General features: G+C 39.9%; 1 protein-coding gene across 3 annotated transcripts in view; it reads left to right on the forward strand.

Moving 5' to 3' along the window:
• LOC106876084 (terminal uridylyltransferase 4-like) overlaps positions 1–14,255 on the forward strand; it is a 31,267-nt gene extending 17,012 nt beyond the window's left edge. For 2 of the 3 annotated variants that reach the window (XM_089340281.1, XM_089340282.1), the window contains exons 19-28: positions 126–200; positions 745–919; positions 1,440–1,487; positions 2,013–2,104; positions 3,162–3,286; positions 3,708–3,802; positions 4,493–4,980; positions 7,415–7,481; positions 7,723–7,828; positions 8,536–8,877. In XM_089340281.1, coding sequence (XP_089196407.1) covers positions 126–200; positions 745–919; positions 1,440–1,487; positions 2,013–2,104; positions 3,162–3,286; positions 3,708–3,802; positions 4,493–4,980; positions 7,415–7,481; positions 7,723–7,799 — 1,242 coding nt within the window. In that variant the 3' untranslated portion in view covers positions 7,800–7,828; positions 8,536–8,877. Of the gene's footprint in view, positions 1–125; positions 201–744; positions 920–1,439; positions 1,488–2,012; positions 2,105–3,161; positions 3,287–3,707; positions 3,803–4,492; positions 4,981–6,516; positions 6,676–7,414; positions 7,482–7,722; positions 7,829–8,535 lie in introns of all 3 variants that reach the window. The other variant, XM_052976116.2, reaches the window with a different exon arrangement.
• The last annotated feature ends 3,010 nt before the right edge of the window (positions 14,256–17,265 follow it).

A 17,265-nucleotide genomic window follows, 5' to 3' on the forward strand; every position in this document is an offset into this window, starting at 1 on the left:
GTCCTCACCCACACAAACTCTCTCTCTCTCTCTCTACCCTCACTTTTCTTCTGTCTTTCCTTCAGTTAATAAGACTTCTGGATTTATTTGTTTTTTTTAATGTCTGTCCGTCTCTGTCTTTGCAGTTATATGAGGGTGAGAAACCTGTCCACTTGGTTGACAGCTGGAATGCCTGGTTCTTTGAAGACTTGGCAAACCTGGTAAGTTTTATCAGATATTTTTTTTTTAATATATATATTAGATATTTTATATTTAACCTTTCAAAGATGAGCAAGCCAGTCATTTCTGTGCTCCCTCTTTCGTTTGTCTCTAAAGGGTCTGTTAGAATGGTGGGTAACAGTATCAGAAGAGGGGCCCAAATAAATGTCCAGTCAGATTGTTACACTCAAATTCTACTGAGGTCAAATTCGTCCAGGATTACTAATATATACTGGTGCTCTGTCAGTGGCAAGCATTCCAGTTGATCTGATCAGCGGAACAGCTCTTATGTAATCATTTGACCGGCTTTAGGAATAACAGTCAAAATCTCCCCTAAATCACTCTACATCATCTTTGTGGTCCCAAGTTCTCTTGCACATAAGAAAACACGGGATGGTCATGACTGGACCATAGATCTACTTGACTCATGGCTAAACAACAACAACAATCACTATTTATAATAAGCATTGCCGCTATGACTATCATCATCATCATCATCATCATCCTGTTAAGTACCTCTGTTTCTTTCTCTCTTTTTGTGTGTAGAAAAATACCTGGAAGTATTGTGGCCAGAACAAGCAGTCAGTAGCCGAGCTGTGGATTGGTCTGTTTGTGTTTTATACTGAGAAGTTTGATGTCCAAATGGTAGTCACAATTCGACAGCATTCGCAGCTGACCAAACTTGAGAAACTCTGGAATGGAAAATGTCTAGCCATTGAAGGTAAGAGGCAAAGACCATTCTCTCTCTCTCTCAATTGCTTTTGTTTCACTGAAAGACTGCATGTTAGTATGTGATGTCTGCGTGAGAGGAAGACAAAGTCACCTTACTCCACCCGCATCTGTTTCATTTGCGTACACCGAGACTTTCTACACCTCCACAGTAGCAGTGAGTGTTTTATTCCTTGTTTCCTATATATATATATATATATATATATATATATATATTGAGACATGGATTTCATTTAAGCAGGTGTGAAGAGGATGCACAACACTGGCAAACCTCAAGAAAGGCAAAATGTCTTTCATGAGTGACTACGTTGTAGGCTTCCTTGTTTGGTGTGCTTGTGAGATGCTCATAAAGTAATGGAAGCTGCTTTGCTGGGTGGTACAAGTTAGTTACATCTCTACCAGTGGTTCACCTCCTCCTCCTTCCTCCTTCTTCCTCCTCCTCCTCTTCCTCCTCCTCCCCTTTCCTCCTCCTCCATTGCTCTCTTTCAAATTCTGTTTGTTTTCTCTTTCAGATCCATTTGATATCAACCACAACCTCGGTGCTGGTTTGTCCAGAAAAAGTAAGTCTCGCTTTCTCTTGTCTCTTTTCCTTCTCTATCACATTTTTCCTTTCTCTCATTCTCTTCCCCATCTCTCTCTCTCTCTCTCTCTCTCTCTTCCCTAATTACCAGTCCATTATCATTATATAATCCTATGCCTAGCAAACTGAATCTATACCAGGATGTACAATCCCCCCCCCCCAAAAACCCCTCACACTTTGGCTCATGTTCTCAGCAATGTGTGTCTCTGCATATTTACTCTGTGTGTGTTTATTAACTTGCTCTGTATGAGAACAATTGTGTATGTTTTATTGTGGATTTGCCAGTGCATGTTTTATCTTTAGTGAGTGTGTGTATATTGCTGTGTGTGTGTGTGTTTGTGATGGATTTCACTTTATGTATGTTTTATCCTTGTGTGTGTGTGTGTGTGTTTCTCAGAATGTATGTAACTCTGTGAAACGTGACCCACACACATGTTTCTCTGTGGGTCTTTGCTCTAAAACACTCTCTCCCTCTCTTAACATTTAACTCTCCATTTCATTCTAGTGAACAACTACATTCTGAAAACCTTCATCAATGGACGTAATGTATATGGCACTCCCATCTCTAAAATTCCCCCGAATTATGAAACACTCGGGGTAGGTACCATCTACTTTCAATTTCGAGTTTCCCTTATTTTTTTTCAGTTTTCTTATTTTCTAGTTGTTTTCAAATTATCACAAATGTTGTGGCTTTAAAATGTTATCCAAGTCTAGGTTCCAAACTCGTTGCCACTTAACAGTCATTATGTTGCTTCTCGATCTCACTGGCTGGTAATTACAGACATTGAGATCCAGCAAGTGGATCCATTGAGTTTGGAGAGGAGTCGGTCAACTGTTAAAATAAATGAGGACCACAGTTTGACTTCACAGTTGAGTAAGGTTACTTTTATAAAGTCAAAGATACAAAAAATAAAATAATGATAAATGAATAAAAAAATGTAATTCTTTCTAATTTTGACAGAAGGTCCTGAGTTCTTATCATCATCATCATCATCATCATCAATGGTTAACGTCCATTGTCTGAGCTGGTATGGGTTGGATGGTGTGACCAGAACTGGGGAGCTGGACCAAGTTCCAGTCTGATTTGGCATGGTTCCACAGCTGGATGCCCTTTACACAGTGTACTGGGTACTTTTACATGGTACCACATGTGCGCTTTTATGTGACCCCACCATGAGTACTTTACATCACCAGAAGGATCAGTCTTATCACTCCTGCTGTGGAGTACTGGTCTTCCTGCGTATGGCAAGGCATCAGGCATCTCAGTCGTCTCGGCTAAAAGGTTCCGTGTCCTGAGGTCATGCTTCTGTACTTTGTCCCATGTCTTCCTGGGTCTCCCACTTCCACATGTCCCATCCACTTTTAGAGATCAGCAACTTTATTTTATCGACCCTGAAAGGATGAAAGACAAAGTAAACCACAGCAAAATTTGAACTCAGAACATGAGTCAGCAAAAATATTACAGAATATTTTTTTTCAGCATTTTTTTCTAATTGCTTTTTTTCCACTCCTCATCATCCATCATTTTGAATCCAGGTTTTGTGCCCGTTAACAAGGGTGACTGGATCTACCTCCATAGCAACCGCCCTCACACCATCTCACCTCTCTGTGTTACAGCTTTGTAACTTTTCAATGTTCTCTTTTAACCTGTCAGGACTTCTATTTTGATGCCAATCGCTTAAAGGAAGGCAAACCCCCAACAGACAGATGCTGCCATGCCTGTGGTAAGATCGGACACATTCTCGTCGAGTGTCCTATGAAGCGTAGCAAGAGAAACAAGTACGTCAGCCTTTTTCTTTTTCCTATTTTGCCTGCTTTACTTTCAAGAAGCTTCTTTTTTTTCTATTTCTCTCTCGTTCTTTATCTCCTCCTTTTGAACTCAATTGCTGTATCTCTTTCCTTCTCTCTCCCCACCTCCTCCTCTTGCTTCTAGGAATACAAAACATGATAAATACCAGCCATACATGTCGATATAATCCTAGCAAAACCACAAATACTGAAATCCATGTCGATGTAATAGTTATGTAATAGTTATGTGGTCAGCATTTAATTGGTTTTTTTATTACAAACTATTGAGACAAAAGTTTCCTTTAGTTTCCATTTGTTAATGTCCAGTAAAGATGGGTCTCCAGTTTGTTGAGGGGGAAACATTGTATGTGAACCTGTTATTTTTTTTAATTTTTTTTTTTTTTTGTTTCAGAGAGAACACCAACAACAATAAGCAAGATGCTTCCCAACAGAAGAGGGACAACATGGCCATGAACAGGGAAAACTGGGGTAATTCGCATCATCAAAGTAAATATCTCAGACATTGTTTTTTGTTGTTTGAAATGTGGTTGATTGAAACGATGAAGTTTATGTGAATGAAGCTTTTGAACTATCTGAGCCAGCCCCCCCCCCACACACACACACACAGGGCTTCCCCACACTCACATATATATATATGTATATAAAATTTACTGTTCTGTTAATGCAAGAAGCACTCCATCCAGTGAGAGAGAAATATCATTTAGTGTTCACAGTGTAAAGATAGAAGCTACCAGTAGTTTCTTGCTTGTCTATATATTTATATACATATGCGCACCTGTTTAATACTAGGGTGTATAAAATGATGGAAAGAAATAAAGCCAAATGTAAGCGGACTAAGATGTTGTGTGCAAGAAAGGAGGCTGTGTGATGTGTTGAGTTGTATTTCTTGCCTGTGTAAAAACCAAACTTGTGTGTCTGTGTTGGATTATTTGCCAAATATAAATGAAGTTTTCTTCTCACAAAGTCCTTTGATGTTGTTGTTGTCATCATAAATGCCATGAAATAATAATTGGTTTGTTGGAAACATGGAATCAATGGCAGAACTGGTTTATCAGTTTTGTGATATGAAATGCCTAATGAACCACCATGTTGTTGTTGTACCGTAATGTCGGGGTTGTATGACTAAACTCTGTGTTTTTGTTGCTTTCTTTCTTTTCCACCCCCACCCCCCTTCAGGGCCACTGCAGCCCAGTCCACTTGTGCCTAATGCTGCACACGATGGCAGTAACCAACATCGCCACAACCAGCATCATCACCATCATCAACAGAAGCAGCAGCAGCACCATCAACAGCTGCAGCTGCAGTATCATCAACAACAGCAACGCCATCATCAGCAGCACCACCAGAAACAACAGCAGCAGCAGCAACAACACCAAAAACAACAGCAACACTATCAACAACTTCAACAACAACACCACCTCCACCAGCAACAACACCAACAACAACATCTACTTCAACAGCAGCAACACCACCTCCAACAGCAACAGCAGCATCAACAACAACAGCAACACCATCACCAGCAACAACAACAGCAGCAGCAGCAGCAGCAACAGAAGCATCAACAGTTGCATCCTGGCAATTCGTATCCAAATATGTACAACATGAATTATGTCGGTTGGCCTACAGACAAAAACATGGCAGTTCAACAGTTCCCTTCTACAACGGTAAGCTGACCCACCTCCACATTTGCCCTTCACTTCCTTAGAAACTTAACCCTTTTGGTTCTTTATCTTCATTTAACGTCTGTTTTCCATGCTGGCATGGATCAGATGGTTTGACAGGAACTGGCAAGTCGCACAGCTGAACCAGGCCCTATTTATGTTGTTTTGGTATGGTTTCTATGGCTGGATGCCCTTCGTGGTGCCAACCACTTTACAGGGTGTCTGGGTGCTTTTTTTACCATATTTGCCAGCTTATAAGTTGCACCCTTATTGTACAAGTATATTTGTGTGGAAAAACAAATTTAATATGCTTCATCATAGACTTACAGGAAGATAGCTTAAAGAGGTTTTGTTGGGGGCAAATGAATGATTCTGTGCATGTAAGTACTCTGTTGCTGAAATAAAGTAGGAAACTTTGAATTTCTCCTGAATCAACTGCGTGTTATGGGAAGAATACTGTATGTTAACTTTATCTTCTTTCAGATCAACTGTTTTAGTTGTTTATGTTTTGGTCAAGAGAATAAAATTACACAGGATGTAAAACTTGTATTTCTGGCTGCGATGTCTTATGTAACTTCAATCATCCACCAAGTGGCTCTCCACTGCTATGATTTTGTTGTCATCCACTCATTGTGAATAGCTGACAGGCTTGGAGAATTTTTCATTTAGATAATTAAATAATGCTTTATAAAAGTAATACAATCATTTAATAATGTAAGATACACAACAGGTGTAGGTTATGTATGAAGAGGAAGGAGGTTTAATGAGATGATGTGACTTCCCCACATAATTACCCAAGTACTGTAAGCAAGTTTTCATGAGTTTGTACTTCATTTTTTATTGCTTCAAGCATGTTGCCCAGCCCCAAACCATTCTTTCTCTCCAAGCATTATTGTCTTTCTTGACATTTTTGAGGTCTTCTATTTGTAACTTGACATCACAAGAGAGTTGATCAATGTATATCATTCTGGGTCGTCCAACTTGAGAATTCCTTTGGCTCAGGAATTTTTTTATGTATTTAAAAGTGAAGAAAATGCATCTTTTACGTTGGCAAATATGGCATTCATCATGGCAAAGAAAAGCAAATCATTTAAACCATTAATCCATTCTTGTCCTGTGGAAATGGTATTATTTGAGCCTTTAGCATTTGCAGTAATAAGTGTGGGCAGAGCAATGCGGTTTAGAAATTCACTTCATGGCCATTCAGTTTCAGGTTCAATCCTAATACATATCTTGTTGGCCAGTTTTTTTCTTTGTAGCTGCTGCCTAGCTATGGGGACTGAGAGCTTTGTGGGATTGTACTTCTCAAACTTGATAGGAGGGACAACACTCCCAACTCTGAGCTATTGAGTCACTTATAAATATAAAGCTTTACTGCTAAACCCATGAATATATTTTGAGTATTCAGTTTTGTTTCTCCTTTGCATGCTTTGTTTGTTTCCTTACTCTTTCTTTCTTCTCTCTCTCTCTCCCCCTCTCCGCCCCCCTCTGTCTATGAGCAAGTTGGATATCCACATATCTGTTTTGTCTCATTTCCAGGTGGTCAGTTCACACCTTCAGCCGATTTCATCCATGGTGCCTTCCTCTCACTCTTGTCACCCGGTGAGTGGGCCAGAGAGGGCAATGACAATGCTAAAACCAGCAACCCCAAACAAAAACAACCATCAACCAGTGCTACCGCATCGTCCCAACATACAGGTACAGCATCCCCTGTCCTCGACATTTCTGCTCAATGACTGAACTCCAAAGATCTAGGGTCATTCCAACTCTGCTTGCCATGGTGGACCTTCCTAAGTAAACAAAAACCCAATGGGTTTCCCTAAACAGAGCCTTTCTCAGTGGTACCTCGATCGAGCTATGGGTTGGAGTGAGAGTGAGCCATGGTACCAGTGAATTTCTTATGCTTTTGTCAGGTCCAGGGTATCGGTGCTTGCTCCACCCAGCAGTGGTTGGTTGTGTGGAGGTTTGGGTAGGTTGTTTCTGGGGTGTTTTGTGATAGTCTGGATAAGTTGTGGAGTAATCTGGGTATGTGATGTGGGGGAGAAGTCTGCTTAGGGTCTTATGGTGTGTATGTTGTACTTTGGCCACAACATGTGGGAAGAGTAGTGTATGGTAGTGTGGGTGGGTTGTGTATGGGATACCATGGAAGAGTGTGCCTCTTGTGTGGTGGGTACAGTATTGAAGACTGGGTGGGGTGAGATGTAGTGTAGAAATGTAAGTATGTTGTATAGGGCACCTTGTGGTAGACCATCCACCCTGCTATGTATGAAATACAGTGTGGAAGCCTTTTGATATTCTGTCAATGCTTTATCATTAAGAGTCCAGTTTTAGTGGTGTTAATTAGTAAACTTCATTTATAAGATTAACTTTATTGATAAGCTATGCCACACCCTTCAGACTAACTCCCTAATCCCCTGCTTTATATATATTGTTTCAGGGTCCGAATACTCATTCTTATCAAAACCAACATATGTATTTAAACACACGACATGATCAAAATAGGCGTAAGTATCTTTTTCTCTCCAATGACTTTTTTGTTTGTTTGTCTGGCTGTGTTTCTTGGTTCCTTAAGAATAGCAAAAGGGTCCACATGCTTTTGAATGCATCAGTGTGTTTGTGTATGTTTATATGTGTATATATATATATATATATACACAGACATGTAGATACATGAATAGCTGTTTGCTATTTATACGTTTTTGCTAATTTATTGTATTTAATTATTTCTTGAATTGTAATTATCAGGTGATTATTCTGTGGATGACCTAAAAGGAAGCAACATGTACATGTGGGATTCCCACTCCAGGCAGCAACAATACTAACAATGGATTTTTGGGGTTTTGATACTCTGGTAAGGAGCTGCCCAGGCGGCACTAACTGAACTCTGTTACCATCACACACACACACACACATACGAGTTAGTGGACAAATGAAAGAAGGGCATTCAACACATTTATTGGGAGTTACATTTAGGGATCAAAACAGCTTGATTCAAATTCCTTGGTACTCTGGAAATTTCTTGATCCAGAATACAAAGCCCAGCAACACTACCAGATCATTCGACACATCTGTGTAATTTTTCACGCAATTCCACTCAGCCGTTTGACCATGAATCCCAAGACAAGAAAGAATTGCCCATGTCAAATTTATATATATATATATAAATATTAATATTTCTAAGTCTCTCTAAAGGAGATTACGGCAGAGGTACTGGATATTAATAGTTATTGCCAAGCTAACAGGGCAGTCCAGAAAAATAGGATGAATGCTGCCATTGACACATGGACCTGTGTCCATTATATTATAATGAACACAGGTCCATGTGTCCCATAGCTAGCTAGAGGCAATGGCCTCTTGGAGCTAATCAATGGCAGCATTTGTCCTATTTTTCTGGACTGCCCTGTTAGCTTGGCGATAACTATTAATATATATATATACACACACACAGACACATACATTTTGTATACACACACACACACACACATCTGCTGCGTGTTTATCCCCTGTAACTATCTGCTGTGTCGAATGCCTCTCTTTATCTCTCCATTTCTATTGCAGGTAAACCTGACACTTTACCACCACCACCACCACCCAGTGAACCCCTACCATGGACCCAGCTTCCCATCTCGACCCTGCAGCGATGGCATTCTATTTCTGTATTCCAGTGATGTTGGTGCAGTTGTACATAACAGATATTCGCCACTACTTGATGCAGTAAAGTTGCAGCTGTACTGTTGTCCTAAGTATGCAACAGTCATGCAACTGCAAATTTATTGCTGCAGCTGTAGACATTTTTTTTTGTGTGGTGGGGGGAAGGGTGTTTTTGTTTTAAATTGATGGATATTTTTAACCTGAATCAAATTTTTAGACTTCAAAATCATTTCACTTCATTTATCCTTATTTTACTTTTTATTATTATTATTATTACTTTTTATTTAAAGAGAAACAAATTTTTAAGCGCAACATCTACATACGTGTGCACATGTTTGTGCATGTGATGTGGGGAGGACATTTTGTGTATTTTGTGTAAAAAAAAAAAGGGGGGGAGAGTGTGTTTGTGTGTGTGTGTAGGGAAGAATGAGAGGCTGTGAAATGATGGCAGTTGTGGTGTACATGTGTATGTGTTATGAAGCGGGGCATGTTTGTATGTGGCTGTGCGTACGCCTTTGGAATGGTGGTCGACACAATCGTGACACAATTGTGTCCGTGTGAGTGTGTAAGAGGGCACAAAGGGAGCAGTTGATGCTCATATAACATGGATGTTGATTAGTTGGGTTCCCTGAATGACAACTATGTCTTGACAACTGAACAGAGTCACTAACCGACAAACAACAGTGACAATTTCAATAAAAGGCAAACACACACACACACACATCCGCATTCAGCCTGGCTTCTTGTTGCTGTTCAATGGTTAAATAATCTAGCTTTGTTGCTTTTAGAAATGTTTGTTCTTCTGTTTTGTCCGTCTACAACAGTCAACGTGTCCAGTCATGACCTTCCTCTTTCATTAGAAAAGTAGCTTTTGTGGATGTATACAGCTGTTGTCTGTCTCAATGGCCAGACTCTGTTTAGACATTAGGTGTGGTGTGTTTAAACAACTACAACTCGGTTTAGACAGTATTGATAGCTCTTCTCTATGTAAACAGTTCTAGATTTATATACATTTATGTTCAGTATCAGTTTAGGCAGCTTTTTATGGGGTCACAGGATTTGCCCCAGATTTAGGCTGCTTCCCTTGTACATTATTTACATTTGATGGATATTTGTCCTCATCTTGTTTGTTGTTAACACAACGTTTCACCTGATATACCCTCCAGCCTTCGTCAGGTGTCTTGGGGAAATTTCGAACCTGGGTTCTCATTCCTAAGGTATTTTTCAATGTTGTTATTATTATTATTATTATTATTATTATTATTATTATTCAGGTCACTGCCTGGAATAGAACTCGGAATCTTGGGGTTGGTAGCCTGCGCTCTTAACCACTATGCCATATGCCTGTGGTTCGAAATTTCCCCAAGACACCTGAAGAAGGCTGGAGGGTATATCAGCCAAAACGTTGTGTTAACAACAAACAAGATGAGGACAAATATCCATCAAATGTAAATAATGTAAATAATTCATCTCTTAAATATAGAACTGCTTCCCTTCTGTTTCGACAAATTTCACCAACTTGAAACAGCTTTCTTGAGGCTGGGTGACATTCTTAGATTCAAGTGGATTCAACTGTTATTAGCCACATAAGAAGCCATTCAGAAGTGCCACTGCATAGTAAGTGCAATGGAACTGGTTTAGAGAGTATTCTGGGCCGATATGCTAATTAGGTGGCACCGTGTGTATTTCTTAAAAGCAGCTTATAATATATTTATGTGTGTGTATATATTTTATGTATACACACACACACATATATGTGCATACATGTATGTATGTGTGTATACTCGTACATGTATGTATGTATACATATACATAATATATATGTATATATATAGTCATTATTGTTGTCATTTAACATCTGTTGTCCATGCTGGCATGGGTTGGACAGTTTGACCAGGGCTGGCCAGCTGAGGGAGCTGCACCAGACTCCAGTCTGATTTGGCATGGTTTCTATGGCTGGATGCCCTTCTCAACACCAACCCCTTTGCAGAGTAGTATGCTGGGTGCTTCTGTGTGGCGCCATACAGGCTCTGCTGCATGGAGCCACTTGGACACCAGAGCAACTGGTCTGGTCTTAACACTTATGCTCTTGAGTACAGCAAGGCGCCAGGCATCTTGGTCCTTTGTAATCTCGCCTGAAAGGCGAAGTATTGCTGTGATACACACACACATTCTCTCTTCCCGCCTCTCTCTCTCCAATTTGGTAAAAACTCTGGTGGTGTTAGTGCCAGTGGGAAGGTTTTGATGGAAATTGTGCTGATGCCTTCCCTGAACCTGGTTTGCTTAATTTGAGGAAAATATCAAATGTTTTGTTGGTTCTGTTTTTAATTGTTAAACCTCCTCACAGACTTATTAAACTTCTTACAATGACCAGAACCTGACCGAGATTGGTGGAACCTTACAAATGTTTAGTTGGAGCCTTTTAGCTTTTAGTTTCCAATCCTACTCAATGTTTATTTTACCTGTCATCTTCCCAGTGTCACAAAAGTCCTTTTTTTTTTAGTGTCCTTTCAAAGCATTATGTGGTTTCATGTGTATGTACGTGAAAGTGTGTGACACAGTGATTAGGCAGTTGTACTTACAATAGCCAGGTCATGGTTTCAATACTCAGACCAGGTAGTGCGTTGTGTTCTTGAGCAAAACACTTCGTTTCATGTTGCTCCAGTCCACTTGGCTGTAAACGAGTCACCCTTCAACAGATTGGTGCCCCAGTCAAGGGGAATGTTGTGATTTCGGTCACTTGTATGCATGGAAACTGTGTTCTTGTCCTGGTTGATGCCATTATAATTGCCATCGGTGTGATGCCCTGCTACTGTGTCTGATTTTGTGGTGTTCATTTACCATTTTTTGGTCTCTGAAGAAGGGTTGTAGCTCAGTACCCAACCACTGCCTCTTCCTCAGTTTGAACTCATCACTGCACACCCTAGTCAGCCTCGTTTTTGTTAGAGGTGTGAACTATTGTGGTCTTTGTAACTGACCTACTAACAGCCAGGTGGTCATTGTTCATATAATGCAGAGAAGTGTAGAGAGAGAGAGTTGCAGGTGGCAGTGTGATCTGCCCGAAGAATGCCCACACCATGTCCTACCTTCATACAACCTCACTCGAATATAATGAGATTTTGTTAATTAGTTTTTGTTGGAAGCCAAGTTATAACAGTGACACATCTCACAGACACAAACCACACACAGGAAGGCAGCCTACTGCACTCTTCTATCATTACAACAAACTGCCACCTCATGCACCTGCCTCTCTCTCCTCCTCCTCTATCCGCCTCTCAACAAAATCCTGCATGAAACTCTTCACCTTATTCCTTCTTACCCCAATAGTTGGAACCCCATCACTTGCCCTCAGCAGCTGAACAGAACCTTACCAGTCTGCTGTGTGGAAATGGGTTCACAAAATTACAAGCACTGCCTCCCTCCCACCTTAGACTAAAGAATTATAATCCTTTCTATGATAGGCACAAAGCCTGGATTTTTTTTTTCTTTTTGTTGGTAGGGGTCAGTCAGCAGTGTTTAAGCTCAGAACATAAAGTCAGAAGAAATGCCATGAAGCATTTCGTCCGATAACGGTTCTGCCAGATCACTGCCTTAGAAGACTAGAAAACAATGGTTTCAAGTTTTGCCACAAGGGGGAGGGGTTGATTCGATTACATCAACCCCCCAGTGTTCGACTGGTACTTAGTTTATTGAGCCTGAAAGGATGAAAGGCAAAGTCGACCTCGGCAGAATTTGAACTCAGAGCGGAGCAATAAAGGGACATAACTCTATTGAGTGCAGCCCTTCACTGTTTCTGTTGCTTGTTGGAAATATTTGTTGTATAAATACCAGGAGTGGAAAATTGAATGGAAGAAGGGGTTTGGGGGTCATGGGATACGAAGTTAAAATTAGTCACATAGTAGACTAGTAAATAAATTGAAATTCTAGACGTGGTTTTACAAGGACAGCCATTTAATTGTAGAATTTGTCTTGATTCCCTGAGCTCTGAGAGGAAATGAGAACCATTTGTGTGGTGCTTGCCTATGTATGGCTGGGTGTGTGTGTGTGTGGGTGGGTGAGAAAGGAGGGGTGGCGACCCATTCATGGATACTTGTGATCACAAAATGTCGTGTAAACATTTTGTGATCTTATGAACACTGGTGTGTGACGTTGAAATAGATATTTATCTTTGTATGTTGTTATTGTTGATGTTTAGTCCCAGTTCAACTCTGAGCAGACCAATGATCAACGCCATTCCAGCTGTGGCCATCATGTCTTTATCCTATGTGCATGGAACTCCTGACCATATTATACATGTCTTTTTATTATAAGATGGTAGGATTTGATTTGACAGAGGTTTGACTGCTGTTTCTAGCATGCTGAGCAACTACATAGAGGCTCTTTAGCTGACTTGATTCTGTAATTCTTTTAACCCCAAGTCATGCTTGATCCAGAAGACAGACCCTTAATCAAAGGTATTTTGCAAACACTGTACAATTATTATTTTAAGAAAATGGGGGTTTGATTTGCAGGAGATTTGGCTGCTGTTTCTAGCAGGCTCCTTCATTGGTTTTATATCTTGGTCAGCAGCTGGTGTTGGTATTGTGAGGATGTTTGGTATTAAAATATATTCTCTGAAAACAATAAAAGAATTTGTAAAAACCAACTGGGCTCACTTAAAATTTAAACTTTAAAATCTGGCTTTATGAGAAATTAGTGTTTAAAATAAATTTTATAAAGAAACCTATGTTCAAATCATTTTTAAAACCATATTATTCAATGCACACACACACACCCAGGTATGTGTGTGTGCAGGCATGGCTGTGTGGTGAAACTTAGCATTTTGATAAAAAAGACTGATAAGACAAGCTGCAGCTTGATTTGCTTGACTAAACCCATCCTCAGGATCCAGGGAATGAAACACACTGAAAGAACGAAGGAAATTATTATTATTATTATCCATTTGAACATCTGGTTTCCCCCCCTGCTCCTTCATTGTATTCCGAGGATGGTTTTCTTTCATGAGAAACATGTCTGGTCATGGGGAAATATTACCTTGCCTAGAAACAGGTGAGGGTTGGCAACAGGAAGGGCGTCCAGCCATAGAGTACCTGCCCCAACAAATTCTGTCTGTCTGATGTGAAGATGGAGAAGTAGATGTGAAAATGATGATGAGGATGACACAAGTTTTTAGATAGATAAACAGTTGAGCACCAGTTTCTATCCAATCTCGCTCCCCAAGTCTTAGTCTAATCTATAGTTTTAGTAAAGAACATCAGCCAACAACGTTCACACAATGGGAGGAGTAGATCTCAAACCAAGTGGTTTTGAAATGACATTCTTCACTACACAAGCATCAGTTTTATATATGTGTGTATATGTATATATATATATTTGTGTATTTATATATGGTTATGAATGTTTATATACATATGTATAGATATATGTGTGTATGCATCTGTCTTTATAATGAAACTGAATGTTCTCCCATCTGATTCCCCCTCCCCCTCTCTCTATGGTAGAGTCATTAAAAACAACACAAGTCATTTCTGGTCAGTGAATCCCTCCCATTATTTAAAAAATAAAACATCAAAATCAAATGCCAGGAATCTTAGGAAAAATAAAGAATTTCTTTTGCCTTGGTGCAATGTTTTTCTCTTTGTTTTTATTATTTATATATTTTTTAATCCTGGACTTCTTTCAGTCATGGCCATGCTGGGGCACTGCCGTGGAATGTTTAGTCGAACTTTACTGTATTTATTCTGTTGATCTCTTTTTCCCAAGTTGCTAATTTACAAGAGTGTAAACAAACTCACACTGGTTGCCAAGTGGTGGTGGTGGTGGTAAGGGGACAAACGCTCACACACAATTTCCATCTCCCAAATTCACTGACAAGACATTGGTCAACCCCAGAGTTGAAAGACTTGCCTGAGGTGTCACGGTGTAAGATTGAACCTGGAACCATGTGCTTGCAAAGTCAGCACCTTAACCATTACGGACATTTCAAGGCTGTGCATAGAAACTAGTTGTAGACGACTGGGTGAACCCCACTATTTGATGTAACCCACTGCAAACGGTTACAGAACATCGATTGGCCATGACAGAAAGGGCCAGGATTGTTATTCCTTTACTTGTTTCAGTCATTTGACTGCAGCCATGCTGGAGCACCACCTTCAAGGGTTTTTGTCAAACAAATTGACCCCCTGCACTTATTTTTGTAAGTCTAGTATTTATTCTGTCGGTTCCTTTTTGTCAAACCGCTAAATTATGCTGTGTTTTCAAGCAATTTGTTTAAAATCTGCAGGTTTCTTCAAAAATGCCCTCTCCCCCCTCCACTGGTGGCAATGACAACAAGCATTGCTTTCCCAATTGACCTCCCGTCTCTCACAGGACTTTATAAAATCCTTGCACCATAGTCTTGCTTTCCACAGATAAGTTCCCCATAGAGCATCTGCTACATACGCATGTGTGTGTATGATGGACTCCCCTTATCACAGAAGACATTGCCTGAACAGGTGCACGCTGTGCCACACAGGTGTCAAAGCAACAGATGAAGTGTTTTGCACCACCTGGGCTAGGAATTGAAACCATGTTCTGGCAATCGTGAGTGCAACCCCCTAACCAGTAGGCCATGGATCCTCTCTCTCTCTCTCTCTCTCTCTCTATATATATATATATATATATATATATATATATATATATATACACATACACACACACAATTAGCTTCTTTCAGTTTCTGTCTGCTAAATCCACTTTCAAGGCATTGGTCGGCTTGGAATTAGAAAGAAAAGAGACAGAAGCAACATTTAAGTTTGTTAAAATTGATTTTTTTTGTTAAATATTCTTTTTTCTTTTTGAATTTTAAAATTTTTAATGTATTTAAATTTTATTTTAAACGATGTTCTAAAATAAAGATGAAAAAAAAAAAAAAGAAACTGGAGTCCTCCCCCAGCCCACCCCTTTACAATTTTCTCCCCTTATCGATTCCCCCACCCACCCACACCAGAGTAAAGCACTTTGAAGTACATGTCATTTTTATTAGTTTAGAATGATTATGTAATTAATAATATTAATTGGATGACATAGCAAAACAGAGAGATGTGTTATTGATGTGACATGCAAGTCATAAAGGCGTGAAGCTGGAAAAATGTGACTTCAACGTAGGGTGGTGGTGGTGGTGGAGTGAAGCTTTGTGCTTAGAAGAAGTGCAGAGGTCAAGCATTCCAGCTACATGATTATGTGCGTCTGCGTCTATCATCTGGATATATCATGATTGTTTTCGCATACATTCAGAGGAAAGGGTTCTACTCCCTTGCAGGTGTAAGAGAAAAGTAGAGTGGAAGGCGTGATTAACTCCGGGATGTGGGACTTCAATGAAGTGTTCCGACAAAGACGGCTCCCATCGAATCCATCTCGGGAGGCATCACATATCTACAACTACAATATATATCCCTTCCATTTTTCTTATTTCTGAAGGGGATTTGGCTGTTGTTTCTAGCAGACAGAACGACCATATAGAAGACTTTGGTTTAACAGGTTTTATTAAGTGAGAGTGATGATGGTTGTTGTTGTTGTTAAGAAAGCCCAGTCACATCTGCTTGAAGAACTGGGTCTGTGGGTGGGTCAACTAGTTGATGGCTTCCATAGGAACTTCCAGCTGAAGCCATCCTGGCCCCCTGTCTCCTGTTCAGGGCACACTAGTCTACTATGTAAGGCTCAAAATGTGAAATCCTTATTGTAAAGTTATTAAAGGCTGATCAAACAATCAGGGATTTCATGTGGTCCCTGTTTGCAAAATGGCAGGTAAGTTGTTAAAAAATCTTTTTATATTTTTGTGAAAGTGGCCAAAGTAGCATATATGTTGTCTTGCAGGACCCCCTAAAACTGGTACGAGGATAAAAATGAAGATTTTAACATCCTCTGGTCTGCATGTTTGCAACATTGTTCAATGCACCAAGGGCCCTAGCAGTGATGTGAGACGGGGAAATGGGTGAAGACCCAACAACAATAAAGACAAGTGTGGAAGCACTTTGTGTTTTTACATCCATATTTCCATGCTAGCATAGGTTAGACGACTATATTATTGAGAAATTGTTTGATAGCCAGAGGCCCTTCATGTCACTAACCTTTACCAGTTTTTCACACATCTTTAGAGGTGCAAAGAAAAGAGAAACTCATTGACAAGGGAAATGAGAGCAACATCACTGACTGGCGGAGTTTGGAGAAGCACAAATCGAAACATACACACACACACACAAATGAGCTTCTTTCGGTTTCTGTCAATTAAATCCACTCAGCACTATAGAAGAAGACACTTACTGGGGTTGTGTCGTGAACTTAATCACACAACCATTGTCTTTTCAATGCTGGTGGCAGCTTTTATAAAAGCAGTTGGAAGATTTGTAGCTGTTCACGTGTGACTAGTTTAAATGCGTAAAAAGTTGAACAATGTTTGGATTTTCAATAATCCAGGCATAAAATGTGGTTGAAATCTATATACACACAATGCAACCAGTCACACACACAAACACAAAACCAGTCACACATACACTTCTTCAGCCAAAATATTAAATTAGTATTAATATTATAAGTTAATCAAAGTAGGAAATAGCTGCCAAATCTAAATCTTTGGTTAAAGTCAGTCTGTGACAGATT

Source organism: Octopus bimaculoides, chromosome 23 (genome assembly GCF_046866305.1).
Source record: "Octopus bimaculoides isolate indiv1 chromosome 23, ASM4686630v1, whole genome shotgun sequence".
Taxonomy (NCBI): Eukaryota; Metazoa; Mollusca; class Cephalopoda; order Octopoda; family Octopodidae; genus Octopus; species Octopus bimaculoides.